The 21,676-nt window shown below is 43.9% G+C and overlaps 1 protein-coding gene and 1 pseudogene across 3 annotated transcripts in view; both read left to right on the plus strand.

The window, feature by feature from the left end:
* LOC126092575 (putative inorganic phosphate cotransporter) overlaps positions 1–21,676 on the plus strand; it is a 348,655-nt gene that overhangs the window by 139,850 nt on the left and 187,129 nt on the right. The window contains exon 1 of one of the 3 annotated variants that reach the window (XM_049908263.1): positions 11,804–12,055. The exons of the other annotated variants lie outside the window; for them this stretch is intronic. Coding sequence (XP_049764220.1) covers positions 12,022–12,055 — 34 coding nt within the window. The 5' untranslated portion in view covers positions 11,804–12,021. Of the gene's footprint in view, positions 1–11,803; positions 12,056–21,676 lie in introns of those variants that run through there. 3 annotated transcript variants of the gene reach the window in all.
* On the plus strand, positions 9,245–9,362 carry LOC126093032 (5S ribosomal RNA; annotated as a pseudogene).

Here is a 21,676-nt window from a genome sequence, read left to right on the forward strand (position 1 = left end):
ATCAGCTACACCTGATTATGCTCATAAGACCGCGAAGGTCTCCGAGTCGTTCTGGATCGTACGGTATGCATCTCCTAACGTTCTCCGTTTATAAACACGTCCTACGGGAAAAAGTAGTGTGTACATCGACTCCTTGCACCGTGTTTATTCCAAATTTATGTTCATTATTTCACTAAAATCTTTTCTTTGGTTTAATTTGGTTTACGAAGTTTTGCCAATAACAGGTCTACTCGGAATGTTTCATGGATACACTTTTTTCTTTAACGCTTGCTAACTTCAGTAATCAGTGTCGTGTGTATTAAATGAAATTTTCTGGTGCACTCTGTATGCTCTCCGCATACTAGGTATACTAGCTGATACTCCCAACAGATTTGCGACCTAAGGAAGGTAGCGGCGATGTCTTCTTTGTAACTTCGGACATGCGACGGTCACATATGTAGAAAGATCATCTCCAGAGACACTATGGTGCAAGAGGTAAACAATGAACAACGTCATCAGTAATTTTTTGTCTTTGTTTTTAGGACATCGGTCATCTTGCTGGTGTGATACAGCCCGCCACGCTTTCTTCTTCTGTGCCAGTTTCCTCATCTCAGGGTAGTAACTGCATCAAACTAGTTCAATTGTTCATTGTATGTATCTCAATTTCTCTATCCTCGTACAGTTGTTGCCTTCTAAGTCTCCTTCTGGTACCATGATGTATCTGACATCTCAGCAGATGTATCTTTCTGTTTGTTAATGAGTTCCATATATTCCTTTCCTCGCTGTTCTTGCAGAGAATCTCCTCATTTCTTATCTTATGAGTTCGCTTACCTTTCAGCACCCTTACGCATATCAAACTCTTCCACTGTCTTCGTTTCCGGATTTACAATAGTCCACGATTCACGTTCATACAACACTATAATCAAGATCGACGTATCCGAATTCTCTTCGCCGGCCGCGGTGGTCTAGCGGTTCTAGGCACTCAGTCCGGAGCCGCGCGACTGCTACGGTCGCAGGTTCGAACCCTGCCTCGGGCATGGATGTGTGTGATGTCCTTAGGTTAGTTAGGTTTAAGTAGTTCTAAGTTCTAGGGGACTGATGACCATAGATGTTAAGTCCCATAGTGCTCAGAGCCATTTGAACCGAATTCTCTTCCTCAAATTAAGCCCTGTCTTTTTAGTAATAGACTGATTTTTATATCATCCTTGCTTCGTCTGCGATGTATTATTTTGCTTTCGACGGAGCGGAATTCTTTAGCTTCGTCAAATTCATGGTCTTCAATTTTCATGTTGAGTTTGACTTTATTCTCATATCTCCTGCTCCTCAATACTTTTGTCTTTCTTTGGTTTACTGACAATGTACATTCTGTGTCCAGTATACTGTTCATTGTATTTAGCAGGTCATGTAATACTCGCCATTTCACAGAGGTAGCTATCTCATTAGCAAATTTTATCACTGGTATCTTAGCACCCAGAATCATAATCGTACTTCTAAAATTTGTTTTAATTTCCTTCATTGCTTCTTCGATATACAGGTTGCGTTCATCCAAATGATCCTGTTAAAATTCTATCTTCTTTTCATCATTACTAAAGTATGATATGAGTCTGTATTTGCTCCTGGGTACGCTTTTTCAATATAGTATCTTATTGCGAAATGTATCTTCCTCCCCATGATGTAATCCAGCTCGTATCTTCCTGTATCTCCTTGCCTTTTCCAAACTTCTTCCTCCTCCAGGAAACGATCCATGTCCTTTAATTTCGTCCAATGACTGTCTCGCACTCTTACAGAGTCACTGCACGTCAACATGTTGGAAGGAAGTGTGTGGTTAATAGACCTGTAAAAGAAAGTTTTTAACTGTAGTTGCACGAGTAGGACTGAAAAATAATGTGTTCATTAATGTCAACACTAATCAAGTATACTTATCCTGTGCACTGTCTCGTTCCACATAATTTCCACAAAAAATAATCGTTCAAATGACGTATGGAACATGTAACTACACTGATAGGCCAGAACATTAGGACCAGCTACCTAATAGCCGGCATGTCCAACTTTGGCGGCACGACTGCTGGCATGGAAACAATGACGCATTATCGCTGGAGGGAGTTGGCACCACGTCTGCACACGCAAGTCACCTAATTCCCGTAAATTGCGAGGAGGGGCTATGAGTTCTGACGCCACGTTCAATGTCATCCCAGATGCGTTCGAGCAGGTTCAGGTTTGACTAGTTGGGGGGCCAGCACATCAATTGAAACTCGCCACTCTCTTCCTCGAATCGCTCCATCACACTCCTGGCCTTATGAAATGGCGCCTTATCTTGTTGAAAAATGCCTTCGGGAAACATGATTTTCATGAAGGGATGTACGTCATCTGCAACCAGTGATGGTGCCTTGCACGAGCTCCACTGGACCGATGGATGCCCACGTGAACGTTCCCCATAGCATAATGGAGCTGCCGGCAGCTTATCTTCGTCCCGCAGTACAGGAGTCAAGGAGCTGTTCCCCTGGAAGACGGCGGATTCGCGGTGAAGAAGGTATCAGAATTCTTCAGACCATGCAACTCTCTGCTCCTGCTCCAGCGTCCAGTGCCGATGGTCACGTGGTCATTTCGGCCGTTGTTTTCAATATCGTGGTGTTAACACGAGAACATGCATGGGTCGTCATCTGCGGAGGTCCATCGTTAGGAGTGTTCGATGCACCGTGTGTTCAGACACACTTGTTCTCTGCTCACCATAGTTCGCCGCCTGTCCTGTTTTACCACTCTGCCCTGCGTACGACGTCCGTCATCTCTAATGTGGGGTGGCCGCCCAACTGACGTCTGGACGTGGTTGAAGACGCTCATGACAGCACTCCTGGAACACCCGCAAGTCGTGCAGTTTGCGAAATGCTCATGCCGCGCCTCCGACCCATCACAATCTGCCTCAGTCAAACTACGATAGATGGCGCGCCTTCCCCATTCTACATCTACATCTGCATCTACATGATTACTCTGCAATTCACATTTAAGTGCTTGGCAGAGGGTTCATCGAACCACAATCATACTATCTCTTTACCATTCCACTCCCGACCAGCGCGCGGGAAAAACGATCACCTAAACCTTTCTGTTCGAGCTCTGATTTCTCTTATTTTATTTTGATGATCATTCCTACCTATGTAGGTTGGGCTCGACAAAATATTTTCGCATTCCGAAGAGAAAGTTGGTGACTGAAATTTCGTAAATAGATCTCGCCGCGACGAAAAACGTCTTTGCTTTAATGACTTCCATCCCAACTCGCGTATCATATCTGCCACACTCTCTCCCCTATTACGTGATAATACAAACGAGCTGCCCTTTTTTGCACCCTTTCGATGTTCTCCGTCAATCCCACCTGGTAAGGATACCACACTGCGCAGCAATATTCTACCAGTGGACGAACGAGTGTAGTGTAATTCTACACACGGACCGCACACTCACTGATGCTAAATGCACCGTGCACGTGTCTGACTAGCAGTCATTCCTCGTCTGGCGACGCTGCTATCGCTTGGACGGGTTTACATCGACAGTGGTCATAATGTTCTGGCTGATCAATGTAAGCAACCAATATCTCAGCAATTAATGTCGCATGACGTCCTTAAGCAGATTCTGTATTGTCAACATAGGCGCGAAGGCAACACTTTCCATCGAAGGAACATCCTTCACTTTGCTTGGACTCTCGGGTGATGTCCCACACAGTTTTGTACGGTCGGAAATTGGGAGTTTATAAAAGAAAATTAATTTGACAAATTTCTGAGAAAGTGTTTAATCGATTGTAGGAAAACCACGAAAGCGTTTGAGGTGTGTCATTAAACACAATTGTTTAAAATGAAGTAGGCTGATTAGATGGGAAATGAGGAGGTTCTCCAAAGAATCGGCGAGGAAAAGAAGATATGGAAAGCATTAACTAGAAGAAAGGACAGTGTGGAACCGCAGAGTTATAAAATTGTATGTAAAACCGCCATGCCCACCTCATTCCATTTCGTTGATACCTCCTGTTGTTTTCTGACAACCTATCAAATGATTTAGTCAACTTGTGTCACAAATTTCTTTAATTTCCTGTTAGATTACGTACCTTCTCATTAGTTGTCCGACACGTGCATGTAATCTTCAGCGTTTGTCTGCAGCGCCACGTTTCAAAAGCATCTGTGCTCTTTTTATCTTTACTGTTTATCGTCCACGTTCCACTTCCATACAAGGCTACAGTGCACACAAATATCTTCAGAAAAAGTTTGCTAACACTTATATTCGATGTTAATTTTTTCTCTTTTTTCCCCAGAAATGCTTTCCTTGCTATTGTCAGTCTGCTTTTCATATCGTCTCTATTTCGTGAGTTATTTTACTGCCTAAATAGCAAAACTCATTTAGTAGTAGGGTCTCGTGCCAAAAAGCGCCTGTTTTAATTCAACTAAATTCCATTATCCTTGTTTTACTTCTGCTGATGATCAGCCTATAACCTCTTTCAAAACGCTGTCCATTCCGTTAAACTGCTCTTCCAAGTCATTTGCGATGTCACCTGCAATCTATAGTTATATGATGCTATTTGTTAAATAGTATTTTGATATATACACTGTGAAATTGGAAAGGATAATGGCTTAGTTGTTGGTCTGTGCAAGGCAGCAAAACGTTCCATAATGCCGCGCGTTAAAATGCGGTTTTTCAGACGGTTATATCTAGGTTTCTACGGATTACATTGATAAGAGATCAAATGTTTGGTAAATCCCATGACCTAGCGACCATTTTGTAGCTATCGGAATAACTGGCGCACTGAAACTACCTTACAGTGCAGAGTCAAAATATAAACATTACAGACTTCCTTCAGTCCAGCCAAATTGAGCAAATCGCTTGGGTCTTTTCCATTAGGTGTGGTCTAAGGTGGATATTAGGATCATAAAAGCACATTATTTTGTGTGCGGTTCCTGAGGAAATACCGAAAAACGATGATTTTTGGTTATGAAAATTGCCAAACGTGCCGATAGTCACTTCTGTAATTTATATTCATGGCATATCGCTGAAACTTTTACCATGTATTCTTCAGGTGAAATTCTCCAGAGATTCGAAGTTACCGCACTTATGCATAAAACCTCAGAAATCCTTTAGCCGTTTTTGTTCTGTGGGCCGCAATTATCTAAGTAACGAACTTTAGGAAACTGCTCAAATTTTAGCTGTACATTTTTTATACATTCACCTAGAAGCACCATTTTTCAGTTTTGGAATATCTCTATCCATTATCAAGATACACCCGAAAAACTATGATATTTGGGTACCAAAAGTACGTATTGTAAGAATGGTCACTTGGGGACCGTACAGGGACTTGAAAGTCTGGAACCTCTCAGATTGGCAAACTAACACATGGCTATAGGGGAGAGCGCGTTTTGGGCCGAAATTTTAAACATGTGGGTACAATGAAAACAATAAGTTGGATTCTCCAAAATTTTTCAGCTGCTGGGGTATGGTGCAGAGAGTGGCAATGGGACATGCTGCCAATCAATAGGAGAGAAAGTAGACAGTGGGAGAGAGACATAAATGGACAGTGGCAATGAGAGGTAGATGCTGAGTATGAAGGCTTATGTAGGGAGAGAGACTAGGTAAAAGGATTCGAAATGTTCGCTAGCGAAAACTTTTGATGAGGAAGGCGGAATGACCGCTTTTCTGTGAGAGTCTTTAAAGACGAAGATATTCGCCATCTCTGTGCTCCGACAGGAGCATTTTCCGCTGGTTCACGTATGTAGGAAGACAATTAATAAGAATCTCTTGTAAAAGAATGTAACTGTGTTTTTATATGTAAGAACACTATATATTATACTGGGAGGATAATAAATGTTCAGTTTTATTCCATTGTTCCTGATGCACAGTCTGCAACGTACTGCAGAACTATACACCCGGTGCGGTCAAGTGATCACTAACGTCAATGTGCCACTCACGACGCGGCAGTCGACTAAAACAGACGCGAGTACTTGAAGCGCAACCACGAAGACTAGTGGATGTGGACCAGAAACTCGTTCGTGTAAAATGGACTACATGAACATTAAAGAAAAAAGGACGAGGTAGTTCGTACTATTTCCTTTTAACTTTGTACATACCCGATCAAAAGTCTCCCACCATACCTGTGTAGTGCGGAATTAACTACTGAATGTCACGAGAGGCAGACCCGTCAGTATAAAAGAAGGCGGGTTATCACGTTGTCAGTAGAAAAGCAGTATCGGCATAATGGATCGATGACGAGAGTTCAGCGACTTGACAGAAAATCCTAGGAAGTTCTGCTCTTACGTTAAATCAGTGAGTGGATCGAAACAGCATATCCAGACACTCTGGGATGATGATGGAATTGAAACAGAGGATGACACGCGTAAAGCTGAAATACTAAACACCTTTTTCCAAAGCTGTTTCACAGAGGAAGACCGCTCTGCACTTCCTTCTCTAAATCGTCGCACGAACGAAAAAATGGCTGACAGCGAAATAAGTGTCCAAAGAATAGAAAAGCAACTGAAATTACTCAACAGAGGGAAGTACACTGGAACTGACGGGATACCAATTCACACAGAGTACGCGAAAGAACTTGGCCCCCTTCTAATAGCCGTGTACCGCAAGTCTCTAGAGGAACGGAATTTTCCAAATGATTCGAAAAGAGCACAGGTAGTCCCAGTTTTCAAGAAGGGTCGTCGAGCAGATCCGCAAAACTATAGGCCTATATCTCTGACATCGATCTGTTGTAGAATTTTATGTTTTTTGTTCGCGTATCATGCCATTTCTGGAAACCCAGAATCTACTCTGTAGGAATCAACATGTATTCCGGAAACAGCGATCGTGTGAGACCCAACTCGCTTTATTTGTTCATAAGATCCAGAAAATATTAGATACAGGCTCCCAGGTAGATGCCATTTTCCCCGGAAGGCGTTCTATACAGTTCCGCACTGTCGCCTGATAAACAAAGTAAGAGCATACGGAATATCAGACCAGCTGTGTGGCTGGATTGAGGAGATTTTAGCAAACAGAACACAGCATGTTGTTCCCAATGGAGCGACGTCTACAGACGTTAAAGTAACCTCTGGCTTACCACAGGGGAGTGTGATGGGACCACTGCTTTTCACAATATATGTAAATGACCTAGTAGATAGTGTCGGAAGTTCCATGCGGCTTTTCGCGGATGATGCGGTAATATACAGAGAAGTTGCAGCATTAGAAAATTGCAGCGAAATGCAGGAAGATCTGCAGCGGATAGGTACTTGGTGCAGGGAGTGGCAACTGACCCTTAACATAGACAAATGTAATGTATTGCGAATATATAGAAAGAAGGATCCTTTATTGTATGATTATATGATAGCGGAACAAACACTGGTAGCAGTTACTTCTGTAAAATATCTGGAAGTATGCGTACGGAACGATTTGAAGTGGAATGATCATATAAAATTAATTGCTGGTAAGGCGGGTGCCAGGTTGAGATTCATTGGGAGAGTCCTTAGAAAATGTAGTCCATCTACAAAGGAGCTGGCTTACAAAACACTCGTCTGGCCTATACTTGAGTATTGCTCATCAGTGTGGGATCCGTACCAGGTCGGGTTGACATAGGAGATAGATATGATCCAAAGAAGAGCGGCGCGTTTCGTCGCAGGGTTATTTGGTAAGCGTGATAGCGTTACGGAAATGTTTAGCAAACTCAAGTGGCAGACTCTGCAAGAGAGGCACTCTGCATCGCGGTGTAGCTTGCTGTCCAGGTTTCGAGAGAGTGCGTTTCTGGATGAGGCATCGAATGTATTGCTACCCCCTACTTATACCTCCCGAGGAGATCACGAATGTAAAATTAGAGAGATTAGAGCGCACGGAGGCTTTCCGGCCGTCGTTCTTCCCGCGAACCATACGCGAGTGGAACAGGAAAGGGAGGTAAAGACAGTGGCACGTAAAGTGCCCTCCGCCACACACCGTTGGGTGGCTTGCGGAGTATAAATGTAGATGTAGAAGTTGGAACAGTCATTCGGTGCGCCGGCCGGAGTGGCCGTGCGGTTCTAGGTGCTACAGTCTGGAGCCGAGCGACCGCTACGGTCGCAGGTTCGAATCCTGCCTCGGGCATAGATGTGTGTGATTCCTTAGGTTAGTTAGGTTTAATTAGTTCTAAGTTCTAGGCGACTGATGACCTCAGAAGTTAGGTCGCATAGTGCTCAGAGCCATTTGAGCCAGTCATCCGGTGCTACCTGAGTAAAAAACCCAGAACGACAATTCAACGCTTCTAAAGCTGCCCTAGTCGACTGCTGGTTATGTGACTGCGAAGTGAAAAAGCAAAGGAACAACCACAGCTATACCAAGACCAGGTAGACTTCGTATATCGACTCACGGGGCCGTCGAGCACTGAGGATGGTGGTTGCAAAAAATTACTTGTAATCAGCGGATGGAATGAGTAGTGACTTCCAAACTGCTGCCAGTAGTCCAGCTGGCTCAATTACTGTGTGTATGGAGTTAAAAGGAATGGGGTACAGCTTCTCATAAGTATTTATGCAGTCAGTGCCAAGTGGAACTTGAGGCCGCTCCACTAGCTGAGTGGTCAGCGCGAGGGATTGCCGTCCTACGGGCCCGAGTTCGATTCCCAGCTGGGTTGGGGATTTTTTTCCGCTCAGGGACTGGGTGTTGTTCTGTCTTCATCATCATTTCATCCCCATCCGGCGCCCAAGTCGCCCAATGTGGCGTCGAATGTAACAAGACCTGCACCAAGGCCCGCAAGGGGCCTCCCGGCCAATGACGCCAAACGCTAATTTCCATTTCCAGTGGAACTTGAAGTGGTGTAAAGAACGCCATTACTGGAAGTGGATGACCGGACATGATTGATTTTGAGTGATGAATGACATTATATCCCGTGGCAATCCGATGGAAGGGTTTGAGTTTCACGAATGTCTGGAGAATGTTAACTGCCATCATGTAGAGCGCCAACAGTGAGGTGTAGAATGGTCACTTTATGTTATGGGTTGTTTGCTTTGTTTATGGTGTGGTCCCTTTATTGTGCTTGTTGGATGATAATGGAATGTAGTCGAATTAAATCGGTTGATGCTGAGCGAATTAGATTAGGAAATGACACACTTACAGTAGTAAATGAGTTTTGCTATTTTGGGAGCAAAGTAACTGATGATGGTCGAAGTAGAGAGGGTATAAAGCGTAGACTGGTAATGGCAAGGAAAGCGTTTCTGAAGAAGAGAAATTTGTTAACGTCGAGTATAGATATGTCAGGAAGCCTTTTCTCAAAGTATTTGTATGGAGTGTAGCCATGTATGCCAACGGCCTTGCCGCAGTGGTAACACCGGTTTCCGTCAGATCACCGAAGTTAAGCGCTGTCGGGCTGGGCTAGCACTTGGCTGGGTGACCATCCGGTCTGCCGAGCGCTGTTGGCAAGCGAGGTGCACTCAGCCCTTGTGAGGCAAACTGAGGAGCTACTTGACTGAGAAGTAGCGGCTCCGGCCGGGAGAACTGTGTGCTGACCACATGCTCCTCCATATCCGCACCCAGTGACGCCTGTTGGCTGAGGAAGACACGGCGTCTGGTCGGTACCGTTGGACCTTCATGGCCTATTCGGGAGGAGTTTAGTTTTAGTAGTCATGTATGGAAGTGAAACTTGGACGATAAATAGTTTAGACAGGAAGAGAATAGAAGCTTTCGAAATGTGGTGCTGCAGAAGAATGCTGAAGATTAGATGTGTAGATCACATAACTATTGAGGAGGTTGTTGTTGTTGTTGTGGTCTTCAGTCCTGAGACTGGTTTGATGCAGCTCTCCATGCTACTCTATCCTGTGCAAGCTTCTTCATCTCCCAGTACCTACTGCAACCTACATCCTTCTGAATCTGCTTAGTGTATTCATCTCTTGGTCTCCCCCTACGATTTTTACCCTCCACGCTGCCCTCCAATACTAAATTTGTGATCCCTTGATGCCTCAGAACATGTCCTACCAACCGATCCCTTCTTCTGGTCAAGTTGTGCCACAAACTTCTCTTCTCCCCAATCCTATTCAATACTTCCTCATTAGTTATGTGATCTACCCATCTAATCTTCAGCATTCTTCTGTAGAACCACATTTCGAAAGCTTCTATTCTCTTCTTGTCCAAACTATTTACCGTCCATGTTTCACTTCCCTACATGGCTACACTCCATACAAATACTTTCAGAAATGACTTCCTGACACTTAAATGTATACTCGATGTTAACAAATTTCTCTTCTTCAGAAACGCTTTCCTCGCCATTGCCAGTCTACATTTTATATCCTCTCTACTTCGACCATCATCAGTTTGTTTGCTCCCCAAATAACAAAACTCCTTTACTACTTTAAGTGTCTCATTTCCTAACCTAATACCCTCAACATCACCCGACTTAATTCGACTACATTCCATTATCCTCGTTTTGCTTTTGTTGATGTTCATCTTATATCCTCCCTTCAAGACACCATCCATTCCGTTCAACTGCTCTTCCAAGTCCTTTGCTGTCTCTGACGGAACTACAATGTCCAAGGGGTCACCAGTTTAGTGCTGGAGGGAAGCGTGGAGCGTAAAAATCGTAGAGGAAGACCAAGAGATGAATACACTAAGCAGATTCAGAAGGATGCCACTGCCCACAGTTCTAACCGGAACGGAATTGAACTTAAGGGAATTTAGTTACAACGTCGACTTCTTAAAGTCCCCAGTGTCCAACATCACAACATTCTCAGGTCTCGACTCTTGAGGAAGACTGGACTGCCACTCATCCACAGATATGCAGATACCTTCGTGAAATTGTCCCTAGCAGGGCTCTAGCCGTCCTAAAGGTGAAGGGTGAATACTGGGAGATGAAGAACCTTGCACAGGATAGAGCAGCATGGAGAGCTGCAACAAAACCAGTATCTAGACTGATGACCACAACAACACTGTTTTTATCAGCATGATAATGGACACTGTCATAAAGCAGCGTCTATGAGACAATGGTGTGTCGACAATAACATTCCTGATATGGGCGAGCCTGCCCACAGTCCCAACTGGAACGCAATTGAACTTAAGTGGATTGAGTTACAACGTCGACTTCCTAAAGACTTCAGTGTCCAATATCACAACATTCTGAGGTCTCGACTCTTGAGGAAGACTGGACTGCCACTCCTCCACAGATATGCAGATCATGAATTTGTCCCTAACAGTTCTAGCCGTCCTAAAGGTGAAGAGTGAACACTGGGAGATGAAGAAGCTTTCACAGGATAGAGCAGCATGGAGAGCTGCATCAAAACCAGTATCTTGGACTGATGACCACAACAACACTGTTTTTATCAGCATGACAATGGACACTGCCATAAAGCAGAGTCTATGAGACAATGGTCTGTCGACAATAACATTCCTGATGTGGGCGAGCCTGCCCACAGTGCCAACCAGAACGCAATTGAACTTAAGGGGATTGAGTTATAATGTCGACTTCCTAAATACCCCAGTGTCCAATCACAACATTCTCAGGTCTCGATCCTTGAGGAAGACTGGACTGCCACGCCTCCGCAGATATGCAGATACCTTCGTGAAATTGTCCCTTGCAGGGTTCTTGCTGTCCTAAAGGTGAAGGGTGAATATCGACTACCATAATGCCCACTAATAAGTGTCCGGATACTTCTGATCAGACAGTGTATGTTGGGACTGAGCTGAAGACATGGTACGTTGATTGGGGCCAATGTTGTGTGGCGCCAAGGTGTGCTGAATACCTGCCCCGCACTATCTGCACAGCGCACCACGTGAAGGCCGCGCCTCCGCGCTAGCGGGCCGGGCCCCCACTCCAGACTGGCTGCATATAAAGGCGGAGGACGGCGCGCCGCCGCCTCCCGTGTCTGGAGTGTCGGCGTGCGCAGGTGGCGGCGGCAGCGGCAGCGGTTGCGGTAGCGGCGGAGTCAACCGAGCGACCAGACTACACCGTTCCGATTCTGCCTTCCTCTGCCGTCCTGCCACACCACTGGCTACGCACCGGGACGCGGTACACGACCACACGCACCATTCACATCATCCGCCAACACCTTCAGGAACTGTGGAACGGACTGACTACGTCTCGCCCCCAACATGCTGACTGGATGGAGAGCCGTCCTCGCCAGATGTGAGTAGACCTGAAGTCCAGCGTGGTGGAGGCAGTGCTGGACCGCTCACAACTGACCGTATCATAGGCGCATTTCATGAACATACACAATACGTGCAAATGATGCTCCAGTGTTAACAGTCCCTATCAAGTGGGCATGACAACCAGCTACCAACGAATTCAAAGACGCCTTGCTACGATCTTAATAGGAAGAAATTTTTTTTTAGTTATCATTCTTCAGACTAGTTTGATGCGGTCCGCCACGAATTCCACTCTTGTGCCTTCTTCTTCATATCAGTGTAGCATTTGCACCCAACTATTTGCTGGATGTACCCCAACCTCTTCCCCGACAGTTTTTACCCTACACAGCGCCCTCAACAGTGATGTAAGTGGTGCATTTATGTCTTAGCACATATCCTTTCGTCTTTTCCCTTGTTATCGTCAATGCACTCGACATATTCCTCTCCTCGTCGAATCTCGGAGAACCTCCTCACTTCTAATCAGTTCACCTAATTTTCAATATCTTTCTTTAGCATCACATTTCAAACGCTTCGATTATATTCTTTTCAGGTTTTCTCACAACCATTATTCACTTCTGTGTAATGGAAGAAATTTTTTCTTCAAATCAAAACCGATGTTTGATATTATTAGACTTCTTTTCACCAGGAATGCCCCCTTCGCTTGTGCTACCCTGCCTCTCTTATTGGTATTTTGCTTCCAAGCTAACAGAATTCCTTCAGTACGTCTTCGTGGTCCCAATTCTGATCTTAAGTTTATCATTAATTCCATTTCCGCTACTCATTACTTTCGTCTTTCTTTGGTTTATTCCCGGTTCATAGCGTGTGCTGATTAGACTGTTCATTCCATTCAGTAAGTCATACAATTGCTTCTCACTTTTACTGAGGATAGCGAATTTATCGTTGATATCCTTTCACCCGAATTTTAATCCTACATGTGTCCCTTTTTTTTTTTTTTAATATTTGTCATTGGTTCTTCGATGTATAGATTGACAGCAGGGGCTTAAGACTTCATCCTTGTCTTACACCATTTTTAATGAGAGCATTTCGTTCTTGGTCTTCCATTCTTATTGCTCTCTCTTGGTTCCTATACATATTGTTCACTGTCCATCTTCCCCAAGGTTCTATTTTTCTCTGAATTTCGAGCGTCTTGTAACATCTTACGTTGTCGAACGCTTTTTCCATATCGAAAAATTCTATGAACATGTCTCGACGTTTCTTAAGTCACGCTTCCATTATCAAGCTCAACCTCGGAACTGTGTTCTTGATGCAATCTTTCCTAAAGCTAATCTGATCGTCATCTAACTTCCTCAATTTCCTTTTTCATTCTTCTTCGTCGCGGTATAGCCCATACCAAGGTATAAAAGAAATACTTGGGGATCTTAAAAGGGAATTTTACAAGAAAGACGTTGTATTTCTCCCCAAAATCCTGTTGGGTGCATCTATATCCGCACCTACATGATTATTCTGCCATTCATATTTCAGTGTATGGCGGCGGGTGCACGGAACCTTTTTCACACTATTTCTGTAGTGTTCAACTATCGAAAAGCAAGTGGAAAAAATGAACAACTAAATCTTCCTTGCTTCCTTGCGATACCTGATTTCTCTTCTTTCGTAACGTTGCTGGTTTCTCCCAGTGTAGGTGGGAGCCAACAAAATATTTTGACTTTCGGGGGAGAAAAGTTGCTGATTAATGTTTCGAGAAAAGATCTCACCACAACGAGAAACTCTTGTTTTAATGTCTGCCACCCTAACGTTCTTATCGTATCAATGACTCACTCTTCCCTCTTTCGCGATAATACGGAACGAGCTGTACTTCTTTGAACTTTTTCGATGTCCTCAATACCGTCTGGGATACTCCAGAAGAGGAGGAACAAGCGTTGTATGGTCAGTCTCTGTAGTGGATTGCTTGCAGCTTCTAAGTGTTCTGCCCATAAAAAGCTGTCTCTGATTGGCCTTTCCAGTTTAAGTCGTTCGTAACTGCAACCCTAGCTATTTACTTAATTCGACAACCCTTAAATTTGTGCTACTTGTCCTGTAAATTTGGGTAACCTGCTGTATTCGAAGAACATTATACTGCCACCATTGTCTGTCTCGCGTGGGCATCATAAGACAGATGAGATTACGTACGGATGCATACAGACAGTCATTCTTCCCTTGCTCAACACGCAGATAAAATAGGTCAGTATGTCGGTAATACTGGTACAATGTACCTACCTTTCGCCATTAACTCCACGATAACATTCGGAGTATGTATGTAAACATAGTTTCTTACCATCCCGTCCACTGATAGACCGCGTCGCTGATTGTAGTTTATAGGTCTCTGAGCAAGCTATTCGGCTAATTTTTTTGTTAATTGCCCACACAGAAGCATACCGACAATCCTTTCTACGAACAATACGAGACTGGAATAGAAGGGAGAACCGATAGAGGTACTCAAGGTACCCTCCGCCACACACCGTCAGGTGGCTTGCGGAGTATGGATGTAGATGTAGATGTAGATTCTAAAGCATTGGGTAGGGGGCTGTAGAACCTATATTACTAAACGACTAACCTGGGTAACGGTCCCAGTTCCAGGGGCAACCAAAATTTGGTTTTCAGCATTTCGTATAATTGTTGACCGAATTTCAAAACTTTAAATTTTTTTAGTGGTCTACTCAGTAACAGGTATTAACTTTTTTATAGGTTTAACACAGTCAAACAAATATTACAGCCAGAAACTGTGATTATATCTTCAGGCAGCACGAGTCACTGCGCGCAAATTACCCAGACTCTTAATCACCCAGCATTTGAGAATGAGAGGGCTTAGCGATTTCTGTCAACTTTATACATAGTTTCAATCCTTTTAAATACTTTTTCTCGGTTACGTCTCCCACAGAAAATGAAAAGAAAAAAAGTTTATCACTTACTATATTTTCGCTGTTTATGCGGGATAACTGCAGCATCAGGCATGGCGTTTTAATTTATTATTTCTTTAGTACTAGCTTTATTCTCAATAGATTTTGCAGATACCACCTGCATGTACGTACATATAGCACTGAATGTACCGGCAAAACTATATCACTATGCGATACTTATTGTGAAACTTGTGTGAAACCGATGTTTTGTACGTGGGAGTTCCATAATTGAAATAAAAGGGGAGGGGAGGGGCAAGTTACGGTTACTAGTATCCGTATACTGCGCCTCAAAAATAGGTTTTTTTAGGATTTTGTGAGGTGGTCGCTTAGATATGGTGGGTTTACTAAGCCGACGCAAAAGTCCCAAGACTGCGCGTATTGCTAAGGAGCTATTCGTCGTGGGAATTGGTGCGCGACTGCAGTTCGACCTTGGACTGAGTTCTTGTGCTGTGCCAAGTTTTTTCAAAATCGTTCTTCTCAGTGGCAGCGGGTGAGCCGTTTACTGTAGATAGGTTCTTGCGTTCTACCGGAAGACAGGAAATGGCGGGCCTGTAGAAAAACTAGGTGCAGAAATGGTTTGAGTTAGGGAAGAAATGTACTCAGATCTATATGGACTCAAACTGTATCAAATTTCAAAGAGGTAAGTATACAAATTTCTAGCATCACTCTCAGTTCTCACCCATTAACTCTGAGATGATCAATTTTGTTGAAAATTGTAGCAGCGTAATTACACAGTTGAAGCTATAGAAACAAGACCCATAGCAATTTTAATAGTTTTGTGAAGTAGTATATGTTCGATATCCCCCACTATTCCAATCAGGAAATAAATTGCTATTTCCCAGTATTCCGCCATTGAATCGAATCCTACAATTCACATTGCTTATTTAGTATATAGATAAACTGAACCTTTATCAGTAATTATCAATGACCAAATCCAAAAACGCAACAAATTTGCTTTACTTTATATTACCGTGCTTCGGTGCTATGAATTGATTAGTCCCTGTTGTGAGTGATTAATTGCATAGCCCCAAAGGCAGTTATTAGTTTTACATTTTTCTAGAATCTACACCATTACATTATTGTTAAATATACAGAGATAACTCACATTGATCATCACATCTAACTACCCCCGTTCGTAAACATGGTCATTGGAGCTTAATGCCTCTACGCGATTCTCTATTTGTCTGTTGACGTTCGAAAATTTTTAGATGTTTTTTTAAACGGTTCGCATTTTTCTCTAGTAGCTCTGTTAACTTGAAATCTGATCTGTGGGTCACTTCTGGGAAATATGTAAAGTAGGAAAAATTCTGAAATACCTACTTGCTTCACATTTACAGAAATTACTGCTTTATACTATCGCGACACTGATTAGATTAATCGCTTCGTAAGGCTTACAAACACCTGCAGCTGATAACGACATTATCGATTGAGGCAATAAAGACAACACAGGTCAAGAACAAGCGTAGCTTTCCATTATCAAGGAAATTTGTAATCATTTGTATTAAAATGACAGATGTGATTATACCTGTTAAGTAAATGGACGCTCTGTATTCCTGAAGAATAACGTAAACGTAGGAAGTAGTCTTTTACATGGCTGCTATTTCAGTGTGGGCGCCAATACTCAGCACGTCATACCTCGTCCATCATGGAGACATTGTGTTTACTGATAACCATTGTGCGACAACAGTTCTAAGACATTTGCATGTTTAAAAACAGGTCCCACGGAACAGCATTTCTTTGTTGCTTTCGTCTCGACGATGAGATTAATTTCATCCAATATGGCCGACAGCCATGTCGTTAATCGCAATATCTTGTGCTTTAAGCAGAAATAACTGCGAAAGATCTCAGCTTACATGTGGAGTGCACATGTAATGTATTAGTTACAGCCTACGCAAAAACATCAAGACCGCATCACTGTTCTGGCGCGATAATTCTCCAAATTGGATTGCTGTGTGCTAGTGCTCTGTTACCTCATTGTGTGTTTAAGTCTGGTTGAACTAATGGGTGTGACTACTATGTATTGTGTAGTACTGCACCAATTTATAATCAACCGAGTCATCTGATTTCGCGAAATCTATGAAGTTGAATTCTTGTGTTTCTTCCTGGAAGCAAGTGCAGTCTTTCATTTTAGAAAAAAAAAATCGTGGTTTACTTTAAGTTTCCTTTTGTTCGCAATAAAAACAAGCAGTTAAATAACAGATTCAGTTGCTGAACAACCATTTCAGATCTGCAAAAAAGTAGAGGGAGGGTTATCAGTCAGGGGACTCACATCGGTGAAAATCCAAGATATGAAAAAGTGGTTAAAAATTTTAAATAAAGATATGTTCACGTACTATAACTCCTTATTCAAGTAATATCATATAGCTTATTGTGGGACGTGACCGATAAGGGTACATTGCAAATACCAATATTGTGAAGGCGTTCAAATTGCACTACCAGCATGATAACACCCACAGCAAGATGACCACTGTGCGTCCACGAGCTTATGTTCCCAGTCACTGAACAGGGTACGCGCTGAGGCGTTCAATGACAATATGAATATACACTCCTGGAAATGGAAAAAAGAACACATTGACACGGGTGTGTCAGACCCACCATACTTGCTCCGGACACTGCGAGAGGGCTGTACAAGCAATGATCACACGCACGGCACAGCGGACACACCAGGAACCGCGGTGTTGGCCGTCGAATGGCGCTAGCTGCGCAGCATTTGTGCACAGCCGCCGTCAGTGTCAGCCAGTTTGCCGTGGCATACGGAGCTCCATCGCAGTCTTTAACACTGGTACCATGCCGCGACAGCGTGGACGTGAACCGTATGTGCAGTTGACGGACTTTGAGCGAGGGCGTATAGTGGGCATGCGGGAGGCCGGGTGGACGTACCGCCGAATTGCTCAACACGTGGGGCGTGAGGTCTCCACAGTACATCGATGTTGTCGCCAGTGGTCGGCGGAAGGTGCACGTGCCCGTCGACCTGGGACCGGACCGCAGCGACGCACGGATGCACGTCAAGACCGTAGGATCCTACGCAGTGCCGTAGGGGACCGCACCGCCACTTCCCAGCAAATTAGGGACACTGTTGCTCCTGGGGTATCGGCGAGGACTATTCGCAACCGTCTCCATGAAGCTGGGCTACGGTCCCGCACACCGTTAGGCCGTCTTCCGCTCACGCCCCAACATCGTGCAGCCCGCCTCCAGTGGTGTCGCGACAGGCGTGAATGGAGGGACGAATGGAGACGTGTCGTCTTCAGCGATGAGAGTCGCTTCTGCCTTGGTGCCAATGATGGTCGTATGCGTGTTTGGCGCCGTGCAGGTGAGCGCCACAATCAGGACTGCATACGACCGAGGCACACAGGGCCAACACCCGGCATCATGGTGCGGGGAGCGATCTCTTACACTGGCCGTACACCACTGGTGATCGTCGAGGGGACACTGAATAGTGCACGGTACATCCAAAACGTCATCGAACCCATCGTTCTACCATTCCTAGACCGGCAAGGGAACTTGCTGTTCCAACAGGTCAATGCACGTCCGCATGTATCCCGTGCCACCCAACGTGCTCTAGAAGGTGTAAGTCAACTACCCTGGCCAGCAAGATCTCCGGATCTGTCCCCCATTGAGCATGTTTGGGACTGGATGAAGCGTCGTCTCACGCGGTCTGCACGTCCAGCACGAACGCTGGTCCAACTGAGGCGCCAGGTGGAAATGGCAAAGCAAGCCGTTCCACAGGGCTACATCCAGCATCTCTACGATCGTCTCCATGGGAGAATAGCAGCCTGCATTGCTGCGAAAGGTGGATATACACTGTACTAGTGCCGACATTGTGCATGCTCTGTTGCCTGTGTCTATGTGCCTGTGGTTCTGTCAGTGTGATCATGTGATGTATCCGACCACAGGAATGTGTCAATAAAGTTTCCCCTTTCTGGGACAATGAATTCACGGTGTTCTTATTTCAATTTCCAGGAGTGTAATAGGAGAAAGTGTAGATAGTGTTCGAATTAAGAGATACATTATCGTTTAATTGGGATGTAATAAGTACCACCGCATAAGTATATTCAGCATTCCATTTAAAAAGATACTCTAATAGCTATGAGTAACCGCTGCGGTCGCAGGTTCGAATCCTGCCTTGGGCATGGATGTGTGTGATGTGTTTCGGTTAGTTAGGTTTAAGTAGTTCTACGTTCTAGGGGACTGATGACCTGAGAAGTTAAGTCCCATAGTGCTCAGCGCCATTTGAACCATTTTGAACCAACTTTGAGTATCTCGACAACTTCTCTGGTTGCAGTGGACCTAATTGTTTACTTCTCACGATGTGTCTTACGTCAACAGTAGTATTACGAACTATCGTACGTTATACTACTTTCTATTTTTTTATATTTTGAGTTTTAAGTATCGTTCACTAATACGGCTCTCTGTCTCGTAAGTTAGCGCGCAGGACGCGTGTGATCTGCATACCCATGATAAAGCAGTAGACGAAACTAGGAATACAAATCCTTTTGCAACTAATACTGTCTCAGAAATATGAAAAAGTCTGAATTAAGGACCCTAGCTTCCGAAAGGTAAATCAGAAACAACTGCATATATAACCGAATAACAATCTTCGTAGAGGCCAGAAAATGATATGGTGAAATAGGTAACTGTCTTTTTCATCTCACTTCTAAAAATCGAACAAATATTTAGGTTTTGCGACGATTGTTTCTCCTTTTAGTATGAATCTCGTGGCAGAATGTAGGCGGACGAATACAACTACCAATTCCCGATCTTCGCCAGAATAGCTCAGGTTTTCACAGCTGTCCAATGCCCCGTGATTCTGCGTCAGTTTCCCGCTCCTGCATTTCGAAAGGGCGACGCGATATTCAAGGTTTACGAGTTAACTACAAACGAAATCTCCAAATAACCGAAAGGTTTTTTCTCCAATAATTTCAGAAATGAGAAACTAGCATTTAAGGTAGTTCCAGGCTCAGCAGCATAGCCATATACAACTTTTAATTTGTGATAAAATACGAGAAAATACGTGTAATGGTCGCCTGTAGAACGATTTCATATTTGGTTCACTTTTTGGTCGTGTCTTGTGCGAGAAATATCGACAAGTAAGTAAACAAAACGGAAACTTTCTTGGAAAGACCAAAGGCACGAAGACTCGTGGCACGTTAGTGTGGGCGAAAGGGGGGAGTGATTTCTTTTTCCCACTCCTGGAAAGCTACTGATTGAGACATTACTCTTCATTCACACTTACGTTATTCGTTAACTACAGTAGTCAGTGGAGTATAGTACCAATGACGTTGTAGGCGATCATCTACACTCATATTTATATTTCACTAGCTGTCTTGTGGAACATGAGAGACTGCCAGCCGGAATCTCTCCCCAGTTACATTGACGGACGCGGCACTAGAAACTGACACCATTAGTGTCTCGTTGCACGATGCTTACTTTGCTAAATGCGAGCCATAATATTCTCTGTCTGATCACTTTGTAGCAGGTTCTCTGCTAGAGCAACATACAGGAAGTCGTGCTTGCGAGGTAAATGGTCGTCCGATATTCAGACAGAATCGTTTAGTAACCTCATCTAACTGCTTCCAATACACAAATTTGCCTTGTCACATGACTAATTATCTTACGCTACGTACTTAGTTTGACGCCGCATACTTGACTTACAACGTCTGTCACAAGCTCTCCATACTTAAGAACAAGATTTTCTTTGCATTTAAAAAAAATTTTAGATTTTGCAGTGGTTTTATCTGCTTCGACTGTTTAAGGGCTAATTTATCTTTGACTTACTTGTCCATTTTGTATTTTCCCAATAGGTTGTAATAAGGAAGTACATAAATGTTTGTGAATTCCTAAGGGACCAAACTGCTGACGTCATCGGTCGCTAGACATACACACTACTGAAACTAACTTATGCTAAGAGCAACACCCACACCCGTTCCCGAGGATGAAACTCCGGTGGGAGAGGCCCCGAAATCCGTGACATGGCGCCTAAAACCCCGCGGTCACTCCGCGCGGGCCGGCCGGGGTGGCCGAGCGGTTCTAGGCGCTACAGTCTTGAACCGCGCAACCGCTACTGTCGCAGGTTCGAATCCTGCCTCGGGCATGGATGTGTGTGATGTCCTTAGGTTAGTTTGGGTTAAGTAGTTCTAAGTTCTAGGGGGCTGGTGACCTTAGAAGTTAAGTCCCATAGTGCTCAGAGCCATTTGAACCATTTGAACTCCGCGCACCATAAGTACATCGATGTTGCATTTCTATACCCTTTTACGGTATGCGGTGTAAGTACATTTTGGGAATTTACAAAGTTTATATTGCTCTAATTTATTACTAAAGTTATAAAACTAGTCTGTTAGTTAGCGACAGATGATGAGCGGTAATTCCCGAAACTGGTCCACTGAAAAATTATGAATAAGCAAATAAATAAATAAATAAATATAAGCAGACTTTGTCGACAGTTACATGCTAACAATGACTTCTGCCGTGTAGATTGCTTTGTTTGCCCGAAGATGTTTGTCAACAAGTGTATCACGCTATCTTAGTACGGTGTAAGCACTTAGTATACACAGCCGTAGTTAGACTAGAAATCCACAGCCTTTGTTTACTGGCAGCTCGTCTCGGTAATATGATCCATTGCGTGGGAACAAGGAATCATCAATTTGGGAAGATGTAGGATCTAAGCAATCGCTGGTTCGAGTTTGTGTGAAATACAGCTGACATCTAAAATTAATCTTTTTGAAAGTTTC

Source organism: Schistocerca cancellata, chromosome 7 (assembly GCF_023864275.1).
Source record: "Schistocerca cancellata isolate TAMUIC-IGC-003103 chromosome 7, iqSchCanc2.1, whole genome shotgun sequence".
NCBI classification, from domain to species: Eukaryota; Metazoa; Arthropoda; class Insecta; order Orthoptera; family Acrididae; genus Schistocerca; species Schistocerca cancellata.